We start from the raw sequence: 27,710 nt of genomic DNA, 5'->3' as shown, positions 1-27,710 counted from the left end.
TAGGTAGGCCACAACAGTATTTTTCAATCTGTTCTGTCAATGGCACAAACCTATAGGAAGTTACTGGAAGTAGAGCTTTCCAAAACTTCCGATTGTAATCATCCAGATTTCTGCAAGTGGCAGCATTTAGCTGGTGCCATTCTGTCATGACATCTGCTTCGAAATCATCAGATAACCATGCTGCTGCAAAAATCTGCTTGAAGTAAATCCATGTGGACGGAGCTTGCCCTTGAAGCAATAAAGTTGTCCACCATTGTCCCGCATTCCCTGTCAAGAAAGTGGCTGCCTTGCGGACCTTTGAAGCCTCTGTAAAGTTTCCCCCTGCATAGGCCTTATCAAACTGCTGGAGGAATGAAAGAGCCTTCTTCCTGTCATCAAACCCTGTAAAGGTCGTGAATGACACTCCTTTGCCACCTTCTTTGTACGGAGTTGGCCTCTCCAGCGGCGTTAAATTGTCATATGGAAGTGACTGAAACATGGGAACACTATTAAGGTTCATCTGTGTTCCTTGGCCGCTATTAACTTGACCTGGAAATGCCATATTTGGCTGCTGATTTGTAATTCCAGCCATACCAAAATTTGCTTGTGGCATCCCAAATTGTCCCTGAGTGCTTTGAAACCCTGGTTGCATACCCATGACACTGTACATGGGGTTAGGCATCATCGTTTGAGCACCCGCAAACACTGTTCCTGGCGTATAAAACTGATTTCCAGGTGCATGACCAGCCATGCTCTGGAATACCGATCCACCTCCAAAATAGCCAGGGTGTACTGAAGGTGGTGGGAAGACCTGTTGCATAGCCTGTAAGTTGCTTCCCTGCCCATTAGAACCAGCTATAGGCTGCTGAAAGGTGGCGGGCTGAATTGGTACAGCTTGAAAAACTGGCATCTCAGCCACCTGTTCTTGCACCTTAGGCACAGGTTGTGGAGACTGCATGTTCTCCGTCAAGTGTACAGGTGTTTCCATTGACTGTGCGGTATGAATCACCTGTGCTCGAGCCTTAACAGGCTTTTGAATATGATCCAGTGACCCAACTTGCTGAGACGGAACAGGAGGTTGCAGAAAGGCTAAAAACCTCGGATTCTGCATTACTTGTGTAAACATAGCCACAGCAGTAGCCAACTGGGTCCTGAATATATCATCATCAGTCTGTGGTGGTCTTGAGGACTCACCCACTTCATGTGTCTGTTGACCCTGTGAAGAGGAAACCTCTTCAGTCACATCATCTGGTCTGTCAGCCATAATTACAATTCCCTGTGTCTCGTCTATGATCCCCTGTGTCTTCAAGCCGAAAACTGACCAAGGCTCACTTCTATGGGAAAAAGTGATTTAATCCCGTCGATGGAACCATGAAACCGGCCTGTTCAATCCAAAAAGGGCGGTAGACTTTACTTTAAACCTTGATTTAGCTTTCACCCATTATTAGTCGTCTATTTTACCTGTACTTTCAAGACACAACAAAGGGGAGAGGGATACAGGCTGCTAGATTGCACCTGTATGAGTGGACAGACACCAGATTGGCCCCTAACTTAGGCGCCCCTTTCGGTATTTCTTTATTGTTCAAAAGAGGGAATAAACGCTGTGGTTCCTACAAGCTGCCCCGCACAAACTCGGCTGAATTTCCACTGTTCCAGCCCGATTTCGGCAGCATAACTGTACTAGAACCCTTCACGGTCAGTATTCCCACGCATTGACCGACTTTCCCGACGCATACGGGCACTTTGCAAAACCTGGCGAGAATCTGCAGCACGCTGAATTCTCTGTTTTCAGCTGTGAAAATGCGCCAGATCGCCTGTACAGCGGTCCCCTTGCGTCCCCGAACCTCCTGGGGGTATTAGGGTCCGTTTAGGGCCAAAACCCTAAACCTGCAAAAATACACAGCAGGCTGTAATTCACTGTTTCGGGCTCCGTTTCGCGTGCCGGTCGCATCCCTAGCAAGTCCTCGAGCTCCCGCACCTGTAGGGCTACTTGCCCTTTGAATCGGACGAGATTTCTGGCGTGAAACCTCTCCGAATTCACCTGTACCTGCGGGGGGATTAGCCGCTAGCTAATCCAGTACCTGTGCAAGAGGCTCTTGCCTCGGCAATCGCGCATGAACCCACACAACTGTACATTGGTCAAATGAAAAGCCCACTAGAGGGGCATAACATACTGCCAAAGGGGAGAGAGAGGGCAGTGCGTAGCGTGCAGGGCATCACTCCTGGCACCGCACTGTGCATAAGAGGGAAAGCAAGCACTCCATAGCTCTTAACCTGTGACAGAGACTTGCAAAATGAGCCTCCCAGCTATAAATCACGTTTTTGCCTTCTCTATAAGTAGTAAACTGGCCTCAGAGTGCCAAGTGTCACTCACTTGTGCATTTTCCCGCTTTAGACCCTCGGGTCTAAAAATATCTCACCTGCAGCCTCTGTTGACTTGGCCACAGAGTAACAAAATGATCCCCATGTCAAACTGCACGTAATGACGCGAAGACATTTTCAGGTCCCAAAATAGCAGTTCCCTAAATTTTAGGAGATGCTGCCATTGTATCTTTCTAGGTCATCCGACCCTCTTTGTACACTGCGGCCACATCCAAAACTGAAATGTAGCCTCTGTAGCAAAGGATTCCACTTTGGCTAGTCAATGACCCCACTTGGCTAACCATAGTCCTTGTCCAACCTTAGTGCTCTCTTGCCCTCAGGCCTGGACTCCCTCTGGACAGTTCCACACTAGCTATGCAATGCAGGGCAGTTAGATTTCCCGAGGGGTGTTTCCAAAAAGTGAAAGTAAATAGATAATAAGAAAGAAATCAACAAAAAGGATAGATAGTAGTCACACGCTGGTGACAGAAGCAGCAGAAGAAGATCCAACCAACCTAAGGTTCCCGTCCGATGGGGCCTAGAGTAAAGCATCCGACATACACAAAAAGCGTAGAAGCTGATGACGTGGCATCCTATACGGAATTTCCGGATTATTAGATGGCTTGCTGACATGGCATATTGTACGGATTTTTGGATTTTATGTTGGCTGTTGACATGGCAGATTGTACGATTTTCGTGTTTTACGCTGGCTGTTGACGTGGTAGAGCTGTATGGATTCCTGCTTTGGTGCTGGCAGCTTTTGAGAAACTGCTTTTGGGCCAGTTGCTTTTGAGTTTGAAAGATTTTCATGTAACTACTTTTTATGGCCAAGGGTCCTTTAATATGAGCCAAGGGTTCATTCTCGGGCATGCTTTAGTATGAAGGTGTAGAGGGTGGAGTCCCGGCATTGTATTGAGTTCAAGTAATATAAAGAAATACCGAAAGGGGCGCCAAGGTTTGGGGCTAATGCTCTCTGGGGTAGAACTTTGTTACTCTCCGTGTCGTCTATTTCTTTCCGTTCAGTTGTTATTTAAAGTGCTAAAAGTCTGTTTAGTGTGTTCTTTTCCGTTGGCACGTGGTGCCCGTCTTGTGACAGAAGATGAGTGGGTGCTTCTACGGTTTGAGAAGGCACGCCTAGACAAGTGAAAGGGTAAGGAGCGACTTTTTCCAAAGTTGAGATGCGATACTATGGCCTTTCTAGATTCATGAAAAGATAAATGATGTGTCTTTTGAACTCGAGTTACCAATTACTTGGAAGATTCACAATGCATTTCATGTGAGTCTGTTGAGACCTTTCAAAGGTGAGGCACCAGTGGACAGAGGGCCAGAGGAGCAACCTAAAAGATAGAAGAGATTCTCATTCCAGAACAGATATTGGCTCACAAGGAAAGGAAAGTGAAAGGTAAGCTGATACGCCGGTATTTAGTCAAGTTTAAGAACTATCCGACTGTTAGGTGCATCGGAATGAATGTTTGCGCTTTACTCAAGATGAGTGCTCCGAACTGTGCTCAAGGTTCCTTTTGTTCTTATGGAAGGTAGAGCCTTCCGTTCTTAATGAGAGAATGCTATGATCACAAACAAAGTGAATGGACACTGTGCGTGCAAGTGTATGAGACTGAGAGATAGAGAGAGAAGAGGGATACGACACCAGAGGATATGCATCTAATCTAAGTGTCTGGATATGCACGGTCTGTGAACAGACTCACAAAAGTGCCAGATCACTTCTAAATCTAGACTGACTGGAATGACTGAACCCTTGTCGTGTTGTAGCTTGTCCACGGACATATAGGGTTGGATGTGTCACGTGACATCTCCTCCTTTTCAAAGTGAAGTACTGGTATCGAATTGTATGGCATCGAGGGAGATCGCCAATAGTATCCGGAATCCTGGAAGGGACTCTTCGCTGGCCCACGCTGATGTGTGGGTCGTGCGGTACTTGAACTTCATAAAGGTTTGCAATGCCTGCTTCTTTGGGCCGCGCCGAAAGCGACACAAAGTCTTCTCTGGCTCCTTCGATGCTTCAACTTTGTCGAGAGTCATGCTTTTTTCTTCTTCAAGAATCTCCATGGCTGAAAATTCCTAAAACCATTTCCAACACAAAACCATGAACATACCTATTTCATGTAAAGTGAATGGAAAAAATCTTGTCTTCTCTAAAGACTGTGTATGCAATGTAGATGAACATAGAGACGGAGTGATAAACCGTTCACCAAACATATCTAAACAATGAGATCGAATCTTGTCTTGCTGATCTAAATCAATCAACTGTGGCAATTCACGATGGAAATGCCCATGCTTGGTGCTCATACTTTCATGTGCTCTTCCTACAACTGTGTCATACCAAGGAAGAGACATGGAATGTGACTTTCTTGAATGCATACTTTTCAGCTTTTCATGAACAATCTGCATACATTTGTGCTCATTCATGAGTGAAACGCGTTCGACGTACAATATGTCATGCCTAGGAAAAGGGATCACATAAAGGCGTTGACTAAAATACAGGAAACGATCACGAATGAAACACTCGAACCATGCGTGCGTATCAATCATGCGAACACATAATACTTCCTGTGAGGGTTCTTTGGACCTAGGCTCGAGAGCCAAGATCGATCCTTCGTGATTGATCGAATCTGCAACGACTAACACATCATCCTTCTTGTGAACAATCATATCCTTTTCATGCAACTCATCATGCTTGTGAGAAATCACATCTTGATTATCATGCAAATCATCATGCTTGTGAGAAATCACATCTTGATCATCATGAAAATCATCATGCTTGTCATTGTCATCCAAATCATTATGCAAATCATTGGCATCCAAATCATCATGTTGATCATTGTCATTCAAATCATCATGCAAAAAATTATCATTGAATTCATCATGCTTCTCATAATCATGCAAATCTTGTGTGTCATGCTTTGGAGAAGAAGAGACTCAGAGAGTCTCCTTTTCTCGAATCTCTTCAATCGGCACCTGTACATTAGAGAATAGTAGGACAAACTCTTGCATGCGTTGATCTATCTGCGCTTCACGCTCTAACCGTCTTTCTTTGCGCTTGCGAGCCAATTCGGCTAGTCTTTCTGTGGACTCGTGATCCAATGCTGCATTTCTTTCTGTGGCCGCCAAGCGTGCTTGCTCGCGCTCACGCTCTATGGTTGCCATTCTTTCTTCGTGCCACACTTCTCGTTGTCTACCTTGTCGTACCATCATGTCCATCATCGTCTTGCACCAAGCTTCCATAGGATCTGGTGCAACTCGTGGCGTAGATGGGGAAGGGGGAGGGTCGGAAAAACCTCTTGGTGGGGAAAATTCTTCTTCGCCTCTCTTATGCTCATCACCTCCAAGCGAAGTATCCATTCCGCTTCGAGTGATGACCATCCTGAAGTCGTGGGTTCTTAAGTTCACGAGGAACTTGGGTTCTTGGGGGTCTTATGGTTCTTGAGGGTCTTGGTTCTCGGGGTTCTTGAGTGCTTGAGGTTCTTGCGGGTCTTGAGGTTCTTGAGGTTCTTCTTTCGCTTGCAAACCGTGTTTGAGAAGGATCTTCTCTTCACTCGAGTTCTACTCCTTTCTACGGGTGCACCCCTTGGCGGCCTTGCGCTCACACCAAGGTTGCTTTTTCCCACCTCACGTCGATTGGCCGGCCGCTAAGTGCACGGTCCGCTCTCAATGAGTGAAAAGAGACACAAGGGGAGGCTTGACAATCCCTTCTTTCTTGGGTTTCCTGTCACTCTTCAAAAACACGATTAGGAATCGACACGCCCAAGCGAACTTGGGTTTGTGCGACCTCAACAAACAAAAAAAATTCTTGTGATTCTTGTGGTTCTTTCCTTGAGTGATACAGAACACTGCCAAAGCTTTGATACCAATGTTAGGTGCAGCGGAATGAATGTTTGCGCTTTACTCAAGATGAGTGCTCCGAACTGTGCTCAAGGTTCCTTTTGTTCTTATGGAAGGTAGAGCCTTCCGTTCTTAATGAGAGAATGCTATGATCACAAACAAAGTGAATGGACACCGTGCGTGCAAGTGTATGAGACTGAGAGATAGAGAGAGAAGAGAGGTATGACACCAGAGACGTAAAACCCTCCTCCGAAGGCCCCACTCTCGTCGGCGAGAGTGGTCTACTTATGATTGCACAAACTGGTACAAATTGTATGCATGAGATTGATGCAAGTCTAGGCTATGTCGGTGATGACGACGGGAATGGCGACACTGACCTAAGGCTGAAATCTGCAATCTTTTATCTGCTGCCCAAAAACGCTATGGGCTGAAATCTGCAAATCTTCTATCTGTTGACAATATCGATGACGACGCGCTGAAAATGCAGATGCTGAAATCTTCGTTTTTCGGGCTGAAACTATAAACCTGACAGAAACTGACCGTGCGGCGAGGAACTGCTGCGGGAAGGTGAGATCTGCGAGGTTTGGGACTTGATCTGCGGTGTCTAACTGCTGAAAACTGAAAACGCTGATGTTCCTTGATGTTCCGTCCCGGTAAAGCTACAAAACGCCGGGGCTGATCTGCAAACCAAAAACGCTAGGGCTGAAATTCTGCTCTGCTGTCGCCGGTTGCTCTGCAAAATGCAAAACGCTAGGCTACTCTGAGGTTCTGCTGTCGCCGGAATCTGCAAAAGCAAATCGCTGGCTGATCTGGTGATGAAAAACGCTAGGTCTTGGCTTCTGCTCCAAAAACACTAGGTCTCTTGGGGGGGTTCTATTGAGAAGGTGCCTGTTGAGCGTGGAGCTCCTGCTGCCTCTTCTGCCAATTAGTGCTAGTCTAGGTTTGCTTATATACAAACTTACTCAATTTACCCTACCTACTTTTCACAAAAGTCACTTAAAAATAATAAGTGAAAATGTCCAAAATAGGTAAAATAGGCTAAATGCACTGAATTCCCCTGAAGGATTCTGATGGGAATGCTTACGATCATGCTGTGTGCAACCAGAGGATATGCATCTAATCTAAGTGTCTAGACATGCACGGTTTGCGAACAGACTCACAAAAGTGCCAGATCACTTCTAAATCTAGACTGATTGGACTGATTGAACCCTTGTTGTGTTGTAGCTTGTCCACGGACACATAGGGTTGGATGTGTCACGTGACACTGACGTTGGATGCGAAATGGATGGAGGAAGAGGACCTGGCATATACTCCTCAAATTTTAGAGCTTTACCTTGAGGCTTTTGGTGTAGCTTCGACTATTCCAAGAGTTACCGATGATCAGCGGATTGAATCTGGTGCGAGGTGGATTGCATAAGGGGGGAGTTGCTCAGCTCCTTTGTCACAGATTACCCAGATGGATTAATGTCACCGATTCTTTTGAGATTTTAGGGTTACTGATGGGCTGACAATATTTTGTTGTATGAATTTATGAAAGTAAGTATTTTGAAATGGGAATCTCTTAAATGAATCTGATGTATGTGCTCTCTCATGTATCTCGTGTTTGAGTGCATGTTTGAAAGACGAAATGACGACTGCAGCATTTCGGTGTCTTGTTCACCTGAGGGGTGATGTGGATATGATAGTAACAAGATGTAGTCAATCCAAACATCCGCTAGAGAATAGTGAGATTTGGATGTGATTGTTAAATACCTTACAATGATCATGATTCTCATCTAAGATCTCGACGGGGATAGTGATGTGAAATGTCATCTTCGTGCAAGTGTTGGATATGTGTTATCTAGTGCGTTGGTACTTAGAGTCAGTGTCTACTGAACTGGTTTTTGACTTATGTTGGTTTTGCAGGTGTAGTCGAGGACAGAAAAGGGTTTGAGCCCTATTGAAAGATGCAAAAGAAGTTTGCCGGGAAGCTAAAAATGGAAGGACATCCAAATTTATAAGTTGTGCTAACTTATGGGGTCCTATCCGATGGGGTCCAAGGGACAAAAAGGCTAAAGGAAAGGCGTGTAAGATTGATGATGTGGGAGCTATACAGACTTGCGAATTGCGCTGTTGACGTGGTAGACTATATGGACTTCCGCGATTTGCAATGTTGACGTGCAGATTTCCGCAAATCGTGCTGGCAACCCTAGCGCTAGCTTTTGGGGCCCGGATGCTTGTAGACTCGAAGCTTTTCATATGTGCTGATTTGGAAGTTCTAGGGTCTATAAATAAAGTGTCAGGGCCTCACTTTCAGGCAAATAAACTTGGGAGCTGTTGGAATTAGGGTTGCAGAGAAAGACACACAGCTTGGAGAAGACGAAGGAAGCTCAAGGCACACAATTGAGAGTGTATGACTTAGTGTGCAATGGAAAGATAGATAGCCCTAGAATGAATGGACAATGCACGGGGGAAAAAACATCCTAAAGAGGGAATAAATTCCCCGGTGTCCTAGTGTGTTCACACACATCACTACCACATGTATATGGTAACAAATCCCCCCTGGAGTGATGCGGTGAATGAGAGATGCACATGAGTAAAGGGAAGTGCCATGCCCTGAGGACATGATCAGTCCACAAAGGGGAGTAAGCCCAAAGCTTTGTGGAAAGCTTCGAGCTTCTCACGAGACAATGCCTTTGTGAAAAGATCTGCAAGGTTGTCCTATGTTGGCACATAAGCCAAGATGATCTCTCCTGCTGAGAGCCTCTCCTTGACATAGTGGTAATGCACCTCAATGTGCTTTTTGTGAGCATGAAAAACTGGGTTTCTCGCAATTGCCAATGCGCTCTGGCTGTCAGTGTAGATCGTGTTGGCAGTGTCCTGTCCAACACCCAAATCAGTCATAAGGCGTATGAGTCATACACACTCAACCGTAGCTGTGAAGACTGTCCTGTACTTAGCCTCACAACTAGAAGTGGCCACAGTAGGTTGCTTCTTGCTCAACCATGATATACATGAACTATCAAGTATGAAACAAAACCACTTGTGGACACTCTCGTGTCAAAACAGCCAGCCTAATTTGAGTCCGAAAAAGCATGTAAGTCTGGCGGCAATGATCCCCCCTCCCCCCTTGGGATAAAACAAGCCAAGATGTGAAGTGCCACTAAGGTAGCGGAAAATGCTCTTGACAGCCTGCCAATGCTTAGACCCTGGTTTATGCATAAATCTGTTGACTTGTGAGACTGCAAACTGAATATCCGGCCTCGTATTGCATACATAAATGAGGTAGCCAACAACAGTTTGATAAAGAGTGACATTAGCAGGATCACCAGCATCATGTAGACTCAAGTTCAAACCTGTTTCCATGGGAGTGGCAATAGGTTTGCAATCCTCAAGTCCAAACTTACATAGCAATGTCTCTATGTAACTTTGCTGACACAAGGCAATACTACCATCACACTGCTTAAACTGTATGCCCAAGTAATGATGCAACAGCCCCAAATCTTTCATCTTAAAAGTAGCATTCAAATCAGCCTTAATCAGCAATATGTCTCTCATTTGGTCCAGTGATCAACAAATCATCTACATAAAGAACCACAATGAGAAGTACATCACCCTCGCGCTTTACATACAATGTGCTTTCTGTTGGAGTGTTACGAAAGCCTTGTTTGATCAAATGAGTGTCAGCCTTCTCATATCAAGCACGAGGAGATTGCTTCAACCCATACAAAGCCTTCTTACATCTGCACACTTTGTCCTCTTGTCCTTTTATGACAAAACCGCGAGGCTGCGTTACATAAACTTCCTCAAATATGTCACCATTCAAGAAGGCAATAAGAATGTCTGATTGATGTACATCCCAACCAAAATGAGCTGCCAATGCACATAGAAAACGAACAGTAGTCATATGACAAGTGGGAGCAAAGGTTTCTTCATAATCTATGCCTTTTTGCTGTGCATAACCCTTTGCAACAAGTCGAGCCTTATGGCGATCGATCTCACCATCCGGCTTGCGTTTCAACTTGTAAACCCACTTCGTACCAATGGCCTTTTTGCCAGGAGGCAAATCACATAAAGTCCATGTGTCATTCTCTATAAGTGCATCATATTCTGATTGCATGGCAACCATCCAATTTTTTGAATTTTGTGCTTCATTAAAAGAGAGAGGTTCCTCAACATCATGTAAGCTAGACACAACCAAAGCATAACAATATGATGCATAAGATGCATGGCGAGAGCCTGAACGAGTACAACTAGACAAAGGTGCATCCAATTTATTGTCACGCAATGTATGCACTAGCCATTTTGGCATACCTCTAGCCCTGCTCATTTTCAGCCCTTTCCTCATCAAGTACATCATGTACATCTGCATCAGTAATAGGCTGATCTGTAACATTTTCGGAAATCCCCATAGGTTGTACATTTGCCTCATTGGAATTTACATTCGAACTTCCACCACTGAAAAGAGGCAACAAAGTGTCATAAATGTCTTGTGAGCTTACATTACTGTCTCTAGTACATGACAACAAGGGCTAAACAAAATCTTCCACAAATACTACATCCCGTGAAACCAAAATACGCTTTGTTTACGGATGATACAATCTGTAACCTTTGCTTTCAGCACTATAATCAACAAAAATACATTTGACAGCTCTATCATCCAATTTTTTGCGTTGTGTTTGTGGCACCAAAGCATATGCCAAAAAGCCAAAAACACGCATGTGCTCAATAGAAGGCTTTCTATCATGCCATGCTTCTTATGGAATAATAGACTACAAAGCTTTCGTAGGACACTTGTCACGTACATAAGTGGCACACATGATGGCCTCAAGCCAAAAAGAATGTGGCAAAGATTGACTTTTGACCATACATCGTGCCATTTCCGTAAGTGACTTGTTTTTCCTCTCAGCAACACCATTTTGCTGAGGTGTATAAGGCACTGTACATTGGTGTTTTATCCCACGATTAGCCAAAAATGCATTAAATTCATGAGACATATACTCCCCCCCTCGATCGAAACGGAGGGTGCCCATAGTACATTTCGATACATTTTCAGCCATAGCCAGAAATTGTTTGAAGCACATAAAAACTTCGGACGTCGCTTTAAGCGGAAATACCCATGCATGCCTGGAGTAATCATCAATGAAAGTCACGAAGGACAGGTAATTGCCCAAGGACGGAGTTTGCATGGGCCCAGAAACATCACTATGCACAAGCTGCAACTTGCATGTGGCCCTAATTGAACCATCCTTTGGAAACTTAGAACTTGCATCTTACCCAAAATACAGCCTTCACGAACATGTTTGATAGGTGCTTCAAGAGGCTGCAAAGAAGCAACCATATCAGATTTCTGCAAATGCAGCAAACTGACAAAATTCAGATGCCCAAAACGTGCATGCCGCAGTTTTGCATCTGAAACAGCCCTTGAATCTGCAACTGCATTCGCAAAATTTTGTCTAGACTTGTCATACTAAGTGAGCTTATACAGCCCACGGCGCGAAAGGCCAAATGCAACAATTTCATCACCAAAACTGAGATCATGAACTGTACATCTGTTATCCACAAATTTGACTACAAGTCCAAGTCTAGCAAGTGCGAGTACAGACAAAAGATTCTTCTTGATCCTAGGTACATAAAGTGCATCAACAAGTGTGAAGGAATTGCCATTTGTAGCAGTAAGCACAATCTTTCCAACTCCTTGAACAAGATAAGAGGCATTGTTGGCACAAGTGACTGAATTCCCATGAGGGACAAACTTGAGAGGTGAACAATTCACGATGTGAGGTAATGTGCTTTGTAGCACCACTGTCGAAATACCACACATGTGAATCTGCAGCAACTGACATGCTTGCATCATGGACAAAAGGATTGTAAGTGCACTCTGCACTAAAAGCCCATTCTGCATCAACATCAACATCAACATCACACAACGACTGCATTTGTAGTGGAACGAGCATTTGGAGTGAAACCACCCTCTTTCTTCTTAGCCTCTTTGGCCTTCAACTTAGGACGTTGCTTGTTCAATTGATCATTAGCTTTATAATAATGGCAACGCATCTTCCTTTTGCCCTTATCACCAGAATTTCCAGATGAATTGTTGCCAGCAGAAGCATTAGGAACATAATTTTTGCCACTCGCAGCAAAACCATAAGAAGTGGCTGCATTGCTGTTACTACCCTTTCTTTGAGAAGCAATAAAAGCTTGTTCAACTGCACGCTACCTACTCCTGTTTTTTCCTAGAAAGTGACTCTTGCAACAGCAATGTGCATAATGCATCAAACTTGACAACTTCAGGATTTCCTTGGGTCATAAGTCTCCAAGTACTAGCAAAAGTTTGACAAGAATCTGGTAAGGCATCAAGAACAGTCTGCACAAGGGAACTGTCTGAAATGACTTCACCTGCAGAAATAAGTTGCTCATTGATATCCTTGACACCCGCAAGGAAAGTGTCCATATCATCTTCCTCATGCATAATCTTTGATTCCAGCTCTTTACGCAGCGAAGCAATTTTAGCCTCATTGCGGCTTGCATAAAGACCAGCTAGAATATCCCAAGCTTGTTTTGCAGATTTTGTTGAGCGAATGTGAGGAGTAATGGTGCGCTTCACAGACAACACAATCAACGCATGAGCCTGCACATCCTTTACATCCCAACGAGCTTGTTCTGCCGTAGGCAAAACAACTCTAATAGCAGCAATCCTTGTAGCAAGACCTGCAACATCCTCAACATCGCCTACATCCTCAGAACCAGGACGTACATCAATGTCCTGCACAATATTCCAGACGTCCTTTGATACAAGAACATGTTGCATCATGTAAGCCCACATAGGGTAATTGTCCCCATCCAATCTGTCCTTAGCAGCAAACATCTTGAACACATCTGTGTTGTTGTCAACCATGGAAAATGCCTGCATCTGATGTGAAAACTGTCCGAAATGAGGAGAAATTGAGTGAGACCAGCACGTGCTATATAGCACAACCCGCAGTAGATTGTATGGACCCGTTATGCAGTTTTTGGCACTGATAGAAATTCTGCACAAAATGACGAAATTGCATGTGCAGACCTGGCTGTAGTGGAAACGGAGGCCGAAACGAGCCCGAAACAGAAATCTGAGTAGGCATGTGCTAGAGCTGCTGGCGACTAAGCCCGGGAGGACGCAACTTTCTCTGATACCAATTGTTGGAATTAGGGTTGCAGAGAAACGCACACAGCTTGGAGAAGACGAAGGAAGCTCAAGGCACACAACTGAGAGTGTATTACTTAGTGTGCAATGGAAAGATAGATAGCTCTAGAATGAATGGGCGTATGTACAATGTACGGGGGAAAAAACCTCCTAAAGAGGGAAAAAATGCCCCGGCGGTCCTAGTGTGCTCACACACATCACTACCACATGTATATGGTAACAAGAGCACTGCTAAGATGAGGACCCTCGGTCTTTGTACTCTGTGAAGCATTAATAATAAAGAAATACCGAAAGGGGCGCCAATCTCTCTAGGTGTGGAACTACGCCGTGCCGTGTCGTCTCTCTCTCTCTCTCTCTCTCTCTCTCTCTCTCTCTCTCTGTGTGTGTTTTGTTCAGTTCTTTCAATTTGCTCTTGTCTAACTCGGAGTGTTCAAGTTTGAAAAGAGCAAATTAACACACATATATATAGATAGATATGTTTATCACACACACACTCACAAAAAAAATAAAAATAATAAAAAATATATATATATCTATCTCTCTCTCTCTCTCACTCACACACACACACACACACACACACACACACACATACTAGTACAGCCGGCCTCCCTCGGCGGCCTTTCTCTCTTTCTCTCTCCCTCTTTATCGCGTGCACAAGAGCTTGTCTTATTTTTGGACTTTAGCCTTCAACTCGCAGATGTCGACACATGTAAAGGGCTCCCACTTCATATATATATATATATATATGTGTGTGTGTGTGTGTGTGTATGTATGTACCTTGTTGTGATCAATAAAATAAGAAATACCGAAAGGGGCGCCAGTCTTTGGGCCAATGTTTCTGGGCGTGGAACTCTATCGTGTTGTGTCGACTCTCTTTCTGTCTCTCTCTCTCTCTCTCTCTCTCTCTCTCTCTCTCTCTCTCTCTCTTAGGACTGGCTGGCCAATACATTGTACGAAGGGTGATACACATATGCCCTGTACACTTAATACCTTAAAGAAGGACTCCCCTCCTAATTTTGCAAGAGCTAATGAGATCCTCCCCTTAAAAAAGGATGGTTGGTCACTTAGATTGTGCTTAATAATGTGGCCCGCCGACTCTCTCTCCCCCTTGTTCCTTGGCTTGAATAATTCGTGTTGGGATTGTACATGGATCTGTTGCCCGTAGAAATGCACTCCTCTCTTTGCCTGACGCTACACAGCGTAGCTTATTCCTTTACTCCCCTCTGTATGATGTCTCCTCATCACGATTTCCCTCACTTAGTCTTGGTTACACTTTTTTTTATGAGTACAAGAGAGATATAAATTTGTGAGAAGTTCAAAGTCTTCCGAGGTGGTGTGGGCTCCCCCCTCCCCCCCGCCCTGCTTTAGAGAATGTCTTTGTTTCACAGGTTCTCTATTATCTCACTTTGTTCATTTTGACATAAATGTCCTGCGCGAGGAAAAATTATAAGAGTGAATGTTGTTTAGGCTCATTTGGTGTCGGTAGCTTATAATTTTGTGCTTTTTTTTATATTTATGCTGACAGGCTATATTGATTTTTTCCAAAAAATTTATTAAGAAGGGGGAATAATTGGTTTCTCTATATTGTGATAGGAATACTTGTTGTTCTCCATTTGAGTGGTTTGGTTTGGGTAACTGCTCCCCTTTTGTGGCCAAATCATGTAATCCTTACCCTAACCTAACCAACAGGTTTTGATCTGGTATATAATAAGATGCTTTGGCTCGGATTTGAGTGCAAGCTTCACTTTTTACTTTTGGATGGCACTAAAACTTTTATTGGTTTTGGAATATTGAAAGGGGTGCCACTCTCTCTCTCTCTCTCTTAAAGTTCAATGATTTTTGAAGTTTTCTGTTCGTGTGTTGCTATTGATTTCTCGCTTGAAGTGTCCAACCCTTTTACAGTGGTATCAGAGATTAGAAAGATATTTCTTCTACTGAGGATCCGATCATTTTTGTAGCACATGTGGGTTTGTGTGAAAGAATCTTTGAGTCTCGACCTCGGACTTATTAGCCACTCCCACCCTTCACCCATCGCGCATCAAGCGCGCTCCTCTCTTCATCGCTCTGTCTTACAAGGCATAAGCCATAAAGAACCCCAGATTACACATGGGTTCTCGCGGAGAATTTAACAAAGATAACATCTCTCGGGGGGAGGTGAAGAAAAGTTGAAATCTGGCGTGGGAACTGAAGAAAAGAATGAAGATTTGGGAAAATTTTTGGCAGAGAAGTTTGCCAGAGGAGAGTACAAGTGTCAACCGCAGGTTGACTGACACATATGTGAAAAGACTGATCAAGTACTCCAGAGACCCGAGATTTGCGAAACACTTGAAGAATTACCTCATTGATTAGATTCACTCGATATGGCGAGAGGTCATTGATTCTCCTCTCAGGATGGGAGGAAAGCTGAAAGGACAGAGGAGTGTAGAAAAGCTGAAGCTGTACTCGTCGCAGGAAGAGAAAATAGAGCTGTTGACAAGAAGATGAACCAGATAATGAAAGGCTCCATGGAGGAAATCGATGTATTTTCCCGATTATTTGGGCCGGAAGTCGAGTTTTGAGGTGGTAAGCAGATCTAAGAAGCGTGTTTGTTTCGAGGATGACTTAGATTTTTCTTCGTCTTCAGAAATTCCGACAGTTCGTTGGCCTCTAGTTGTAGAGAGGATGAGAAAAGGCGGAAGAAGCGGAGAAAAGGCAAGAAAAGCAGAATATTGAAAAAGTCTAGAAGGCATGGAAGGCCATCTAGCAATTCAGAGGAGGAGAGCTCATCCTCTTCTGATAGTGACCAAATGAGCAAGAAGACCAAGGAGTTCAAGGAAGGGGGTCACGCCGCCAGGTTTGAGACATTTTCAAGCTACCAGGACACCCATCGAGCCCTTGAGTTTGTACAACAGTTTGATGTCACCTTCCTTGGTGCAAAGGGCAACATCTTACTTGAAAGGAACTACACAGACATGGTGGTCTACTCTGTTGTTACGTAGAGAAGCACCTGCAACGTGGTTAAAATTCAAGAGAAGAAAGATACATTGGATGACTACTGCTAGAGGTTTTAGGATACTTATTTGCCAATGTCTTCGTGTCTTCGTTTCAGAAGTTTACTTTGAGAAACTAGATTGAGTGGTTTTGTTGTGGATTACCAAAAGATATTTGAGATTATTATCTAACCAGAAGTCTGACTTTATTCTGAGACGTATGGGACATGCTAAGCAACGATTTGGAATGCATGCCAGCTCATTGACTTATCCTACGGACAGGATAGTATCCACCTCAACGAGGCAAGAGTCTGTCAGTGAAGAAAATGAATCAGGGGAACCGGATGAGAGCTCATCACAGGATTCTGGAGAATCAGATGGTAGCACATCCGAAGGTTCCGATGAACTAAGGGAACCAGATGCAAATCTTGTATCTGCTGAATTCTGACTCTTATGTCGGTGACGAGGGCAATGACGACGATGCGACGACGACGCGCTGAAAATGCAGATGCTGAAATCTGCGAATAGCGGACTGAATCTACAAACACTGGCTGATCTGACCGTGCGGCGAGGACCTGCTGCGGGAAGGTGAGATCTGCGAGGTTTGGGGGCTGCAGTATGGAGTCTATATGCTGAAAACTGAAAACGCTGATGCAAAGGGTACTTCTGTCGCCGGGAATCTGCAAAACGCTAGGTGCTTTGTTCCAAAAACGCTAGGGCTGGTTTGATGTCTGATGCAAAAACGCTATGGATTCTACTGTGTCCTGCTATCGCCTGGCTGATCTGCAAACGCAAACACTGGGCTGATCTGCAATGCTGAAAAACGCTTAGCCTTGTTGGCTGAAAACGCTAGGTTGCCTACCGGGTGCACTGTCGGACGCCTGGTCCCTAGTGCCTCTTTTGCCAGAAATTGCTAGTGCTAGCTTTTCTTATATACTTCCTTAGCAAAATTGCCCTACCCAGTTTCCCAACAAAGTCACTTAATAATAATAAGTGAAAAATGGCTAAAATAAGGAAAATGGGTTCTGTGCACTATAAAATGCTCCCGATGGGTATTGACTGTAATCTGATGATCATGCTGTGTGTAACCAAAGGAAATGCAACGACTCTAAGTGTCTCGACATGCTTGGTCTGCGAACAGACTCACAAAGGTGCCAGAACACTTCCTAAGCTGAACTGAACCCTAGTCATGAAGTAGCTTGTCCACATGCACATAGGGTTAGATGTACACGTGACAACTGAACTGGTTTTTGGCTTATGATGGATTTTGCAGGCGTAATCGAGGGCGATTACAATTCTTTCAAGAGGGGGGTATGTCACAAAGTGATGGTGTGGCATGTGGTTGGACAAATCCCATAGAAACTGAACGGATGAAGCACTGGCAGTGGGGCCCGAAACCCTAAAGACAGAAGTTTGAACCTTGAAGGAGATTTTTGTAAAATGTGCAGACATACTGACGTGGCACTCATTATGGATGGTGACGTGACAGGACTGTACGGGTTTTTCAAATTTTGCGTTGTTGTGTTGGCGTGGAAGTTTTCTATTCGTCTGTTGCTATTGATTTCTCGCCTGGAGTGTCCAAGCCTGTTACACTTTATCACTTCAAAACAACTTGAATAACTGAACTGAAACGAAGAGTGAAGGGGGAGAGAGAAGATATTGTAGAGGTGTCACAAGTTTATGACGTGCATGTCCAACCCGAGGAACTGGCCGAGAGGACAAGGGGTTAGGAGAACTCAAAAGAACTCAAAAGATGTGGCCGACAGGCCTAGAGGGGTTAGGGTTTTAGAAAACCCTAACCTCTACCAACTTGGAGAACTTATGGACACCGGTTGAGGGGCCTAAAACCTAAAAAGTCAAAAGCATGAGGGTTGTAGCAGATTACTGCGTTTTGCGCTTACATGCCACGTGGCACTATTGTGCGGACTTTCCATGTTTTGCGTTGGCTGTATAGATGGCAGAATTCCGCATGCTTTTGGCAGTAAGTGCTTTTGGAACATAGCTTCTGGGGCTTTGCTTTTGAGCATCACTTGTAGTGTTAAGGATCCTTGGGACCTCATTCTAGGGAGCATTTGGATGTAGAGTCTCATAGAAGTAGACCCTCGACGAGCTGCACCTTTCCAATGAAATAATAAAGAAATATTGGAAGGGGCGCCAATCTTTGGCGCGAGTGCATTTGGGGACAGATTTCCGCCATTCCATTCCTCTCTCTCTCTATTTAAGTTCGGTTCAATTTGTCACAATTTGGTGACGTGGCGTGCCTAACATGAGGAAATGGCCGTCGAGAGGACAAGGGTTTAGAGTTTTAAAACTTTAACCTAGAAGATTTGAACCAAGAAAGAACTTGTAGATAAGGTCTCTCTCTCTCTCTCTCTCTCCCCCATGTACAACATTTTACATCCCCCCATTAGCACATGATGGAGCTAGATAGATTGATGCATTTGCATGGTTGTACTACCTTGAGCATATAGACATGCCCGTTCTTTTAGTACTAGAACTCTATACATCCCCATAGATCCCATCATCATCCACCAAAAGTCCTTTTCTTTTATTATGTACCAGTTTGACTATTTTGTCTTTTCCGATAGACGGAGGACATACACACATGTATACTTGATTTTTCTCATAGGCCGACTTCGGCCTCGTTTAGAGCTTTCTTTCTTTCTTTGTTTCTTTCTTTCTCTCTCTAAGTTCAATTTTTGGCAGATTTTGTTGGTCTGTTGATATTGATTTCTCGCTTGAAGTGTCCAATCTTGTAACAGTGGTATCATAGCTTAGAACGATTCTTCTTCTACGGAGGATCCAATCCTTTTTGTAGCACGCATGGGTTCTCACGAAGAATCGGATAGAGATGACACTCCTCTGACTATTGGTCTGTGGGGAGCACCAACGGAGATTTTGACAAATTTTCGGTGGGGAATTTCGATAGAGCGGAGCACAAACGTCAACTGCAGGTTGAGAAGTGCATGAAAAGATTGATCAAGTACTCCAAGGACCCGAAATATGTTAATCCCCTAAAGACTTACCCGCTTGATGAGATTCATTCAGATGATGAGGGGCTGTCTATTCTCCTCTCAAGTCCTAGATGTCAAGATGCTGATGGGATCTTGCGATAGATGCTTCGATTTGCGAGGCTAGGGGCTGGAAACCGAAGCGCTAGGGTTGATCTGGCATGGAACTGCAATCTGACGATGAGGCTAGGGCTGAAATCTGAAAACTCTGGCTGATCTGCTGTCTTGGGCTGAAAACTGAAAAAGGGGGATGCACATCAATGGTGGTTGACCTTATTGCTATATAGATAGGCACACTGGGCGATGAAACGATTGCTTGCTGTCCTATGGTTGAGACATGCTTATGAGGCACATATTCTGACAGGTTGGAACAACCTGCGGATGACGAAGCTAGGTACTCTTCCGTCATACAACGAATGGTTTCAGGATAACCCTAAACCTGCAAAAATACACAGCAGGCTGTAATTCCCTGTTTCGGGCTTCGTTTCGCGTGCCGGTCGCATCCGTAGCAAGTCCTCGAGCTCCCGCACCTATAGGGCTACTTGCCCTTTGAATCGTACGAGATTTCTCATGTGAAACCTCTCCAAATTCACATGTACCTGCGGGGGATTAGCCAATAGCTAATCTAGTACCTGTGCAAGAGGCTCTTTTGCCTCAGCAATCGCGCATGAACCCACACAACTGTACATTGGTCAAATGAGAAGCCCACTTGAGGGGCATAACATAACTGCTCGTAGGCGAGAGAGAGCAGTGCGTAGTGTGCAAGGCATCACTCTTGGCACCGCATTGTACATAAGAGGGAAAGGAAGCACTCCATAGCTCTTGCACTTGTTGCAATCCGCGTGGCTGCTGAAAAATGCGGCCCCTTTCTCTTGTAGGCTCACCCCAGCTCTCCCAGAGTGGTAGAAATGCTCACAGAGTGACACCTCGCCCAGTTTCCGACTTTGGCCAACTTGGCTAAAAATATCTCAATTGGTGTGTCAGTTGACTTGGCAGCAGAGCAATAAAATGTTTCCCTTGTCATTCGAGAGCTAATGACGCGAACGCATTTCACGGCCCAAAATAGTAGTTCCCTTAATTTTAGGAGATGCTTCCATGGCACTCACACTGGTCATCTTACCATCAATCACCACTGGAACCACATCGAAAAATGCAATGTCGGCCAGCTATCAGGTGATTTACACTCGTAGCCCCACCGTGGCTAACTTAGTCCATTTGCCCAACTTCAGTGCTCACTGGCCGTCCGGCCTAGAATCTCACTGTCCGCCTCACACCATGCACCTCGGGCATTGGCATTTCCAGAGTGGTGCTTTAAAACAAGTCAAATAAAATTTCCCCCAAAAAGAAATCAACAAGTAAAATTGCCACAGACTCGTGACAGTGACACCTTTGATCGGCAAGCTCCACTTGCATGGTCAAGGGTATGTTGGACAAGAGGGTACGTTGCCGAAGTTTATACGAAAAAGGAAATCGAAAAGGGGTTATTATTTGGGGCTAATCATCTCGGAGGGGAACGTCAAACACCTCTTACGTGTTTGTCTCCCTCGCAGATTTTTCTCTTGAAAATATTATGCCCAGTTTGTGGTTACGTTTCAAGTCTGTTTCAGTTTAATCACCACATGGTACATGGTGCCTGCTGGTTACAAATGCATTATCAGCCATGGTATTCTCCATCTAGAGTTGTCTAGATCCCATCTGAGTCTACCTTGAGAGCGCACGGTTGGACATGGCTACCTTGTTGGTGATCAATTTTTTTTTTCCATTTATCCAATTTGCATTGTCTCTCAACTTTCTTTTGCTGCAAGATCCCGTTCACTACTGCTGTATATTCCACTGCCCTATTGTGGATACTCATTTGGGAAACTGCTTACACATGCGGAGAAAAGATGCGAAGGTACACATAAAAATCGGGGGAATGCTGTGGCAACCTAGGGGAGCCTCTTATAAAACTTCACTCTAGCATTGTCTGGGGCATGGGTTTTCTCTGAACTCGTAGAAGCTCAGGGAGGGCTCAATTAAAAGTATTGTGAGTGCTGTTCTCGCTCCTCTTTAGGATGGGGTACTCTATGACTTTCCTTCCTGCTTCTGCCTAAGATTCAGTGGGTCTCCTACATGCGAGGGGGAAAAGTAGTTTCAGCTTTTGTCTGGTTACGGTTTCACTTCAGTTTTCAGCTTCTGTCTGGCTTCTTGAACCCAGTTTTGCGGCTGAAATCAGGGTTTTAATTTGGTTTATGTTTGGATGTGAATGCAGGTATTTTAGCTTGTCTTGATGGCTATATGAACATTGCAATGGAGCAAACGGAGGAATATGTAAATGGGCAACTGAAGAACAAGTATGGAGATGCCTTTATTAGAGGGAATAATGGTAAAGTGCCTGTATTTTACCTCAGAATGTTTTATACCTTGTGTCTACTTGCTGTCAACTTACTTTACACTGTCTGTTTTCAGTACTATACATCAGTACTTCCAAACGGACAATGAGCGAGGGAGCTTAAGCAGAGGATAGTGAGGGTGGTCTATCCTTTGATGGATCAAAATGGGCTTATTTGCTTTAGATCTGATTTGACATAGTCTCTCACGTGCATTGTGCAAATCAATAAATGACTGTGATTTATGGACAACATGAGGTATACTGAGGTAATTCTTTTCTGAAGAGGGTGGGTGATATTAACTATGACTTACTGCATAGTTCTCCAACTGTTTCACTGCAGAATGGTTATCGACAATGCAAGCTTTTTCCAATGATAGTATATATTGACTTTATGAACTTGGAACTGATTAAAGAGTCCTGACTGGAACTGATTAAAAATTTCTGAATTTTCTGACAGTTTTTGTGTCTCTACTTGACTGGCATGATGATGTGACGCAATGCATGACAATATCGAGCAGCTCCCTTATTTGTATTGATCTCTCTCTCGAAACATTTGTAACCTTTTGATGGTGCTTTTTTTTTGGGTGATATTCTCGCTGCGAAAGATTTGCAATCAATGAATGTTGGCGTTTTCACTTGTACTTCATTAATTTTCTTTGTACTTCTATGTTTCTGAAGTACTAAGCAGATGTTTGCCTTTTTGCCGAGTGTGCAGTCAATGTGTGCTTTGATTATGCCAATCTTGATGACTGAAGTCATACGATTGTTTATTCAAATCAAATATAAATTTGCTTGTTTCAATGCTACTATGCTTTAATCCAGCCTTTTGTCAGTTCTGCAAATTTGGTATATTTGTTGTCACAAGTAAATCATCGATGACCTCAAAATGAGTCTCGGTTGAATCTTTTTTGTACTGCAATATTTGTTCTTGAGATAGCATCAGTTTTGGGAAATCAGTTATGCGTGATGGATGTCCACGCACCTCTTTGAGAGGTTTGACTGTGTACATATTACGGTTGGCTCCTCTCATGTGCTTTTAAGCTTCTGTGGCTTTGGATGTTTTGTATGAGAATGTTGCAACATGCGCTCTCAGAGCGCTTGCAATATCAGATGAGCGGGTTTGCAGAGAGACAATGTTGTTTGGATCACAAGGTTTATCACAATTGGCTTGATTTTGTACAGTAGAAACGGGGCAGGGGCAGGGATCATTTCATTTCGTAGAGTGAGTCACTTCTCTTAACGCCAAACAATTACTATATCAAATCGGAAGATTCCTCTTTTGAGTAAGGGCTCTGAGCGTACGTCCATCTGCCTGACTTAACAGAATTAGGGCCTCTCTCTCTCTCTCTCTCTCTCTCTCTCTCTCTATATATATATATATATATATATATATATATATATATATATATATATATATATATATATATATATATATATACACACACACACACACACACACACACACACACACTATTGTGGGGCATCCATTGTTTGGCGAGAGGATATTAAGTCATTAATGTCTAGTACTTGTGATCGAAGCTTTAACTACAAGCATGAGGATAATTTACCAAACATGAGCTGCTAAGAAAAAAGTCACTCTCGTAAGTCTTACCAAATCCATCCTGGTAATGCAATGTAGTGCAATTTAACAAACACTTCATCCATTCTTTCAATCAATTGTTTTCTCTAATCAGTCCCTCAAAAGGAGCGATGATTTGTGCTGAAAGGTTAGCGTTTCCCTAGTGCCATGGTTTCATGCATCTTGCTGTTGAGAACACCACGTGAGCCCAATCCACCCAATTTCTAAACCTTGAGTAAGCTTGTTAGATGAGTGCCATTAAAGTTGCCATCAATTTTTTGTAGCCATATAGCTAATACTTATGAGTACTCTTGCTTTGTGATCACAAGAAAACAGTAGAGTACCATGATAGGACTGTTAACGGAGAAAGGTAAGATAAGTTAATTCGTTCCTAGTACTGATGGCATATTACCTTTGCATTGAAAACATTGACATCTACAAATAGGTGGATCTCCATTCTTAGTTTGATATACCATAAATTTACTATATAAACAGTTAGCAAAAGGCTTTAGGAACAACCTATAAAAAGAAACTCTCATTTGCGGTGCATTCTAAAATGCGAAGATGCTTACACTACAAATCATAGCAATTGTCTTGTCCCTATGCTAGAAGAGAAATGTGAATCCAATTCGAAAAGGTGATTTCATATATAACTCATGCATTTCTTGATCCCTGTTGTTGTCCTAATTGCTGGCTCAACTCTGGGGCATGTATTGTAAGTTGTAGGTGGGCTATATGAGTTATGTGGCCTATCTATTTTTAGGATGTATTTGAGCATTTACATGCCTTATTCGTATTGCTATTTCTGGAGCAATAAAGTGCTTGTAATTTGATTCAATCTAGGGCTTTGAAAGTAGCCAAATTGGGTATTGGATTTGTGGTGGTATTTTGTTTCTACAACACAATTTGCATTTTAACATAGACTCTGCTTACAATCTTGACTTGATTGATGACGTTAAAGATGGAATTTTTAGTCTATTTTGCCTAAACAAATTCTACCATCGATGGAAAAGGAGGGATTATCCCATTGGTTCACATAGAAAACATGCTATCAATGCCATTACTTTTGGACAATTCTAAGTCCTAAAGTGTCTCTTCACTTGTATTATTCTTTTGACCCCTAAAATAGTTCAAATTACATAAACAATGCAAATATGCTCGCGGCACTCTTCGTGAAAGATATAATTCCCCTTAATGCTTGTGTGTGTGCGCGCGCGATGCTTGTGTGTGTGCGCGCATGCACGCACACACACACACACACACATGCACACACATGAGAGAGAGAGAGAGAGAGAGAGAGAGAGAGAGAGAGAGAGAGAGAGAGAGAGAGAGAGAGAGAGAGAGAGAGAGAGAGAGAGAGAGAGAGAGAGAGAGAGGCATGGTGACACATCATGTTGATGGGAGGTAACACTTGCATTCGCAAAGTGCTTGAGGATAAGCGCATTGAGCTTGTCAAGATTCGCATAGATGCCAACCTTGCTAATCTACTAATAAAAGGCCAACCCTCCAAAAAGTTTGTACACTATCTAGTCCTTAGGGGCATTAGGTAGGTAGAGATCCAAACTCTACATCAATTATAAATATGTCCGTAGTCTTGCTAAAGGTGCATGGGCCTTTTAATGGGAGGGTTTTGGGGTAAAAAGACAAATGTGCCTTAGTGTCCATGACTGTGTATTATCGATATCAAGTGAATTAGGGAGCTCCATCATCTGTTGCAATGGTTATTAAGGTTCTCCAATACAAGAGACATTGGATTCCCTCCTATCTAGATAGCACTCTCACTATCATCATGTAGAACTAGAACTTTTTGCATTAATGCTTGAATCTCCCACTAGATGAGTAAGCTATATAGCTTCCTTTCTGATTTCAAAATGCAAAAGTATACTCTAGTTTTGTGGTAAATTGAAATGTACAATTATGCAAACAAGATCACCTACACCACAAGTGAATGAAAAGACATAGCTTGACATAGACCTTTTGATGTCCACATTCCTTGCATAACCTACATCCGTATAGCCAATACACATGCATCTTTGCCTTCAAAGAAAATGAGCAACTCTTTTGTACCATTCAAACATCTAATCATACCTTTCTCTTTCCACTTTAGTTGATCTATTCAATGCCATTGAGTTAGCCTCTTTTCTTTGAATAAGAATGTCATTAGTCTTCTCTTTTCGTAGTGAAAAGTTGTTAAATTGAAGTTTTTAATGTCAAAAAGCTCCTTCTTTGACGAAGGCATAATATTCAAACATGACACAAAACTTCAAATTGGGATTGAAAAAAACTATTTAAAAGTCTCAAAAAGGAAAAAACGCATGAAGAAGAGTACAACACTCCATACTCATGTCCTCTATATATCAATAGATCAACCTTAATCCTTCAGATTGAAGCAAGAGCAAGACCACCATTGTTTAATACACCAATTTAGTATGCTATGCAGATCCAATAGCAAAAAGAGATAATATAAATTCAAGATCCTTGCAAACAGAGTGGTGTCAGGATCATTATTGTGTGCATTCCTTCCAGAGGGACCCTATACCTTCTTAAAAATGGCTTGACCTATTTTGCAGCTAGTTTTATACATCCCATGTAAATTAATACTGTGTTCAACCTTTCAAAATAGTATTTATTGCATCAAAATGCAATTTTAACTTCACTAACCATGACCTAAAGAGTCTCATTATGATTTGAAATTTAGAATCTATTATTTTTATATTTCAATAATATAAAAATAATTATTATGTTTATATTTCAATAGTAAAAATTTTGACATCACCATTATGCTTGAAACACCCAAAAACTGTAAGATTTGTCTAGAAACACCCAAATTGGCCACTTGGAGAGGCCAAAATGGGCAATGAAATCCCCAAAATTGGACTTTATGGCAAGCAAACATGGGGGCCTGTCTAGGCCGGCTTTCTATTTTTGCTTCATACTAAACGAATATTTTTTTATTTTTTATTTGAGGGGGGGGGGGGGGGGGGGGATAAAGTCCAATTTCAACGCTTTGTTGGGCTCGTTTGACCTCTTGTAGTCTCGACTTTTAGCATCAATCTTATGGTTTTTGGGCATTTCAATGTTGATTTAAAAACCATTACATCATAGACAAAGTAGCACAATTAAAAAATTCCCATGTCCATTTGGAATTTCTTTTTGGCTATTTTATTAAATGCATAATCTCATTTCAAAAATCCTTCAGCTGGCCTATATAAATGTATGAAATGATGTCACCCATAGCTTCAGTTCTATAATGCTAGCATGATAACAAGGATTTTTTGCATTGAAAGAGGTTTTTAAAAAGTTATGGAAGAGCTATATGGCCAAAGTTATGAGGAAGATTTTAAGAATAAATTATAGAATTATACCCTTCAAGCTCCATGTAGAAGGATACGTGAAAAACTTGAGGACAATTTTGATGCTTAAGGACTATTGTGTCTTTTCAAAGCGATCCTTTGATACCATTTATGCTGGACCTAATGATAGCACTTAGTTTCTTTAACTCAATGAAACACATTATCATCTGTCAATATCCATCCTTCTTAAGGTTATTTTGAAAAGAAATTTGCACGAGTGATCTAATAGAGCTTGACTACCAACTATTGTTGGAGGGTGAGTGCATATGATTTAGGATGGTAGCACGTCAACCTTTAGCACAGAGTTGGAAGATTGGGGACTAATGCTCTATTCATTTGGTAAATTTTAGGGCATATTGTGTCCAAACATGGGATTTTCACAAATTTAAAAAAGATAAAAGCAATTGCTCAATTACCACGCCCAAAAAAATTTTGTGAAGTTCAACCTTTCAGGGTCATGATTTCTATTATCGACACTTTATCTACATGTATAATGGTGTACACAAACCATTACTTGATTTGATGATGGTTTTCATAGCATTGTGACTACATAGAGTCCTTTCAAAAACTAGAGAATGCCATAAGGGCTCCTATTCTTAAAGCTTTAGTTTGGAACAAAAGTTTGCATGTGCATGTAAATGCACCAAACTTTGCTATTGGATGTGTATTAGTCAACCTGGTGAAGGCAATATGGATGTTCCAATAAGCTATGCCAACAGATAAGTGAATGTTGCAGAGAAGAACTATAACACCAATGAAAGAGAGGAATTCGGGATGACATATGTTGTGAAGAAATTATTGCATTATCTTCTAGCAAACCAGTTCACTTTCTTTATGGACCACCAAGTCTTGCTCTATTCAGTGAACAAACAATGTAATAATTGACGTGTAGATAGATGGTTCATCATTCTGTTGGACTTTGACATGACCATGGTGGTAGAAAAAGGCACAACACATATACAAGAAGATTGCTTTCCAAAATCACATCCGACAAGGCACCAAAAGGAGTGGAAGATTAGCTCCGTGATGCTTACCTCTTCTCTATTGAAATTGCATCAAAGTGGTCTATAAAAATTATTACTCTT

General features: G+C 42.7%; 1 protein-coding gene across 1 annotated transcript in view; it reads left to right on the top strand.

Annotated features, from left to right (window-relative positions):
- Positions 1 to 22,149, top strand: part of LOC147445251 (uncharacterized) — a 37,025-nt gene extending 14,876 nt beyond the window's left edge. The window contains exons 2-3 of the mRNA XM_086525981.1: positions 21,574 to 21,687; positions 21,771 to 22,149. Coding sequence (XP_086382107.1) covers positions 21,574 to 21,687; positions 21,771 to 21,817 — 161 coding nt within the window. The 3' untranslated portion in view covers positions 21,818 to 22,149. The remainder of the gene's footprint in view (positions 1 to 21,573; positions 21,688 to 21,770) is intronic.
- Positions 22,150 to 27,710: the final 5,561 nt, after the last annotated feature.

This window comes from Adiantum capillus-veneris, chromosome 12, assembly GCF_014529385.1.
Source record: "Adiantum capillus-veneris isolate H3 chromosome 12, ASM1452938v2, whole genome shotgun sequence".
Taxonomy (NCBI): Eukaryota; Viridiplantae; Streptophyta; class Polypodiopsida; order Polypodiales; family Pteridaceae; genus Adiantum; species Adiantum capillus-veneris.
This window is presented reverse-complemented; position numbering and strand designations above follow the sequence as displayed.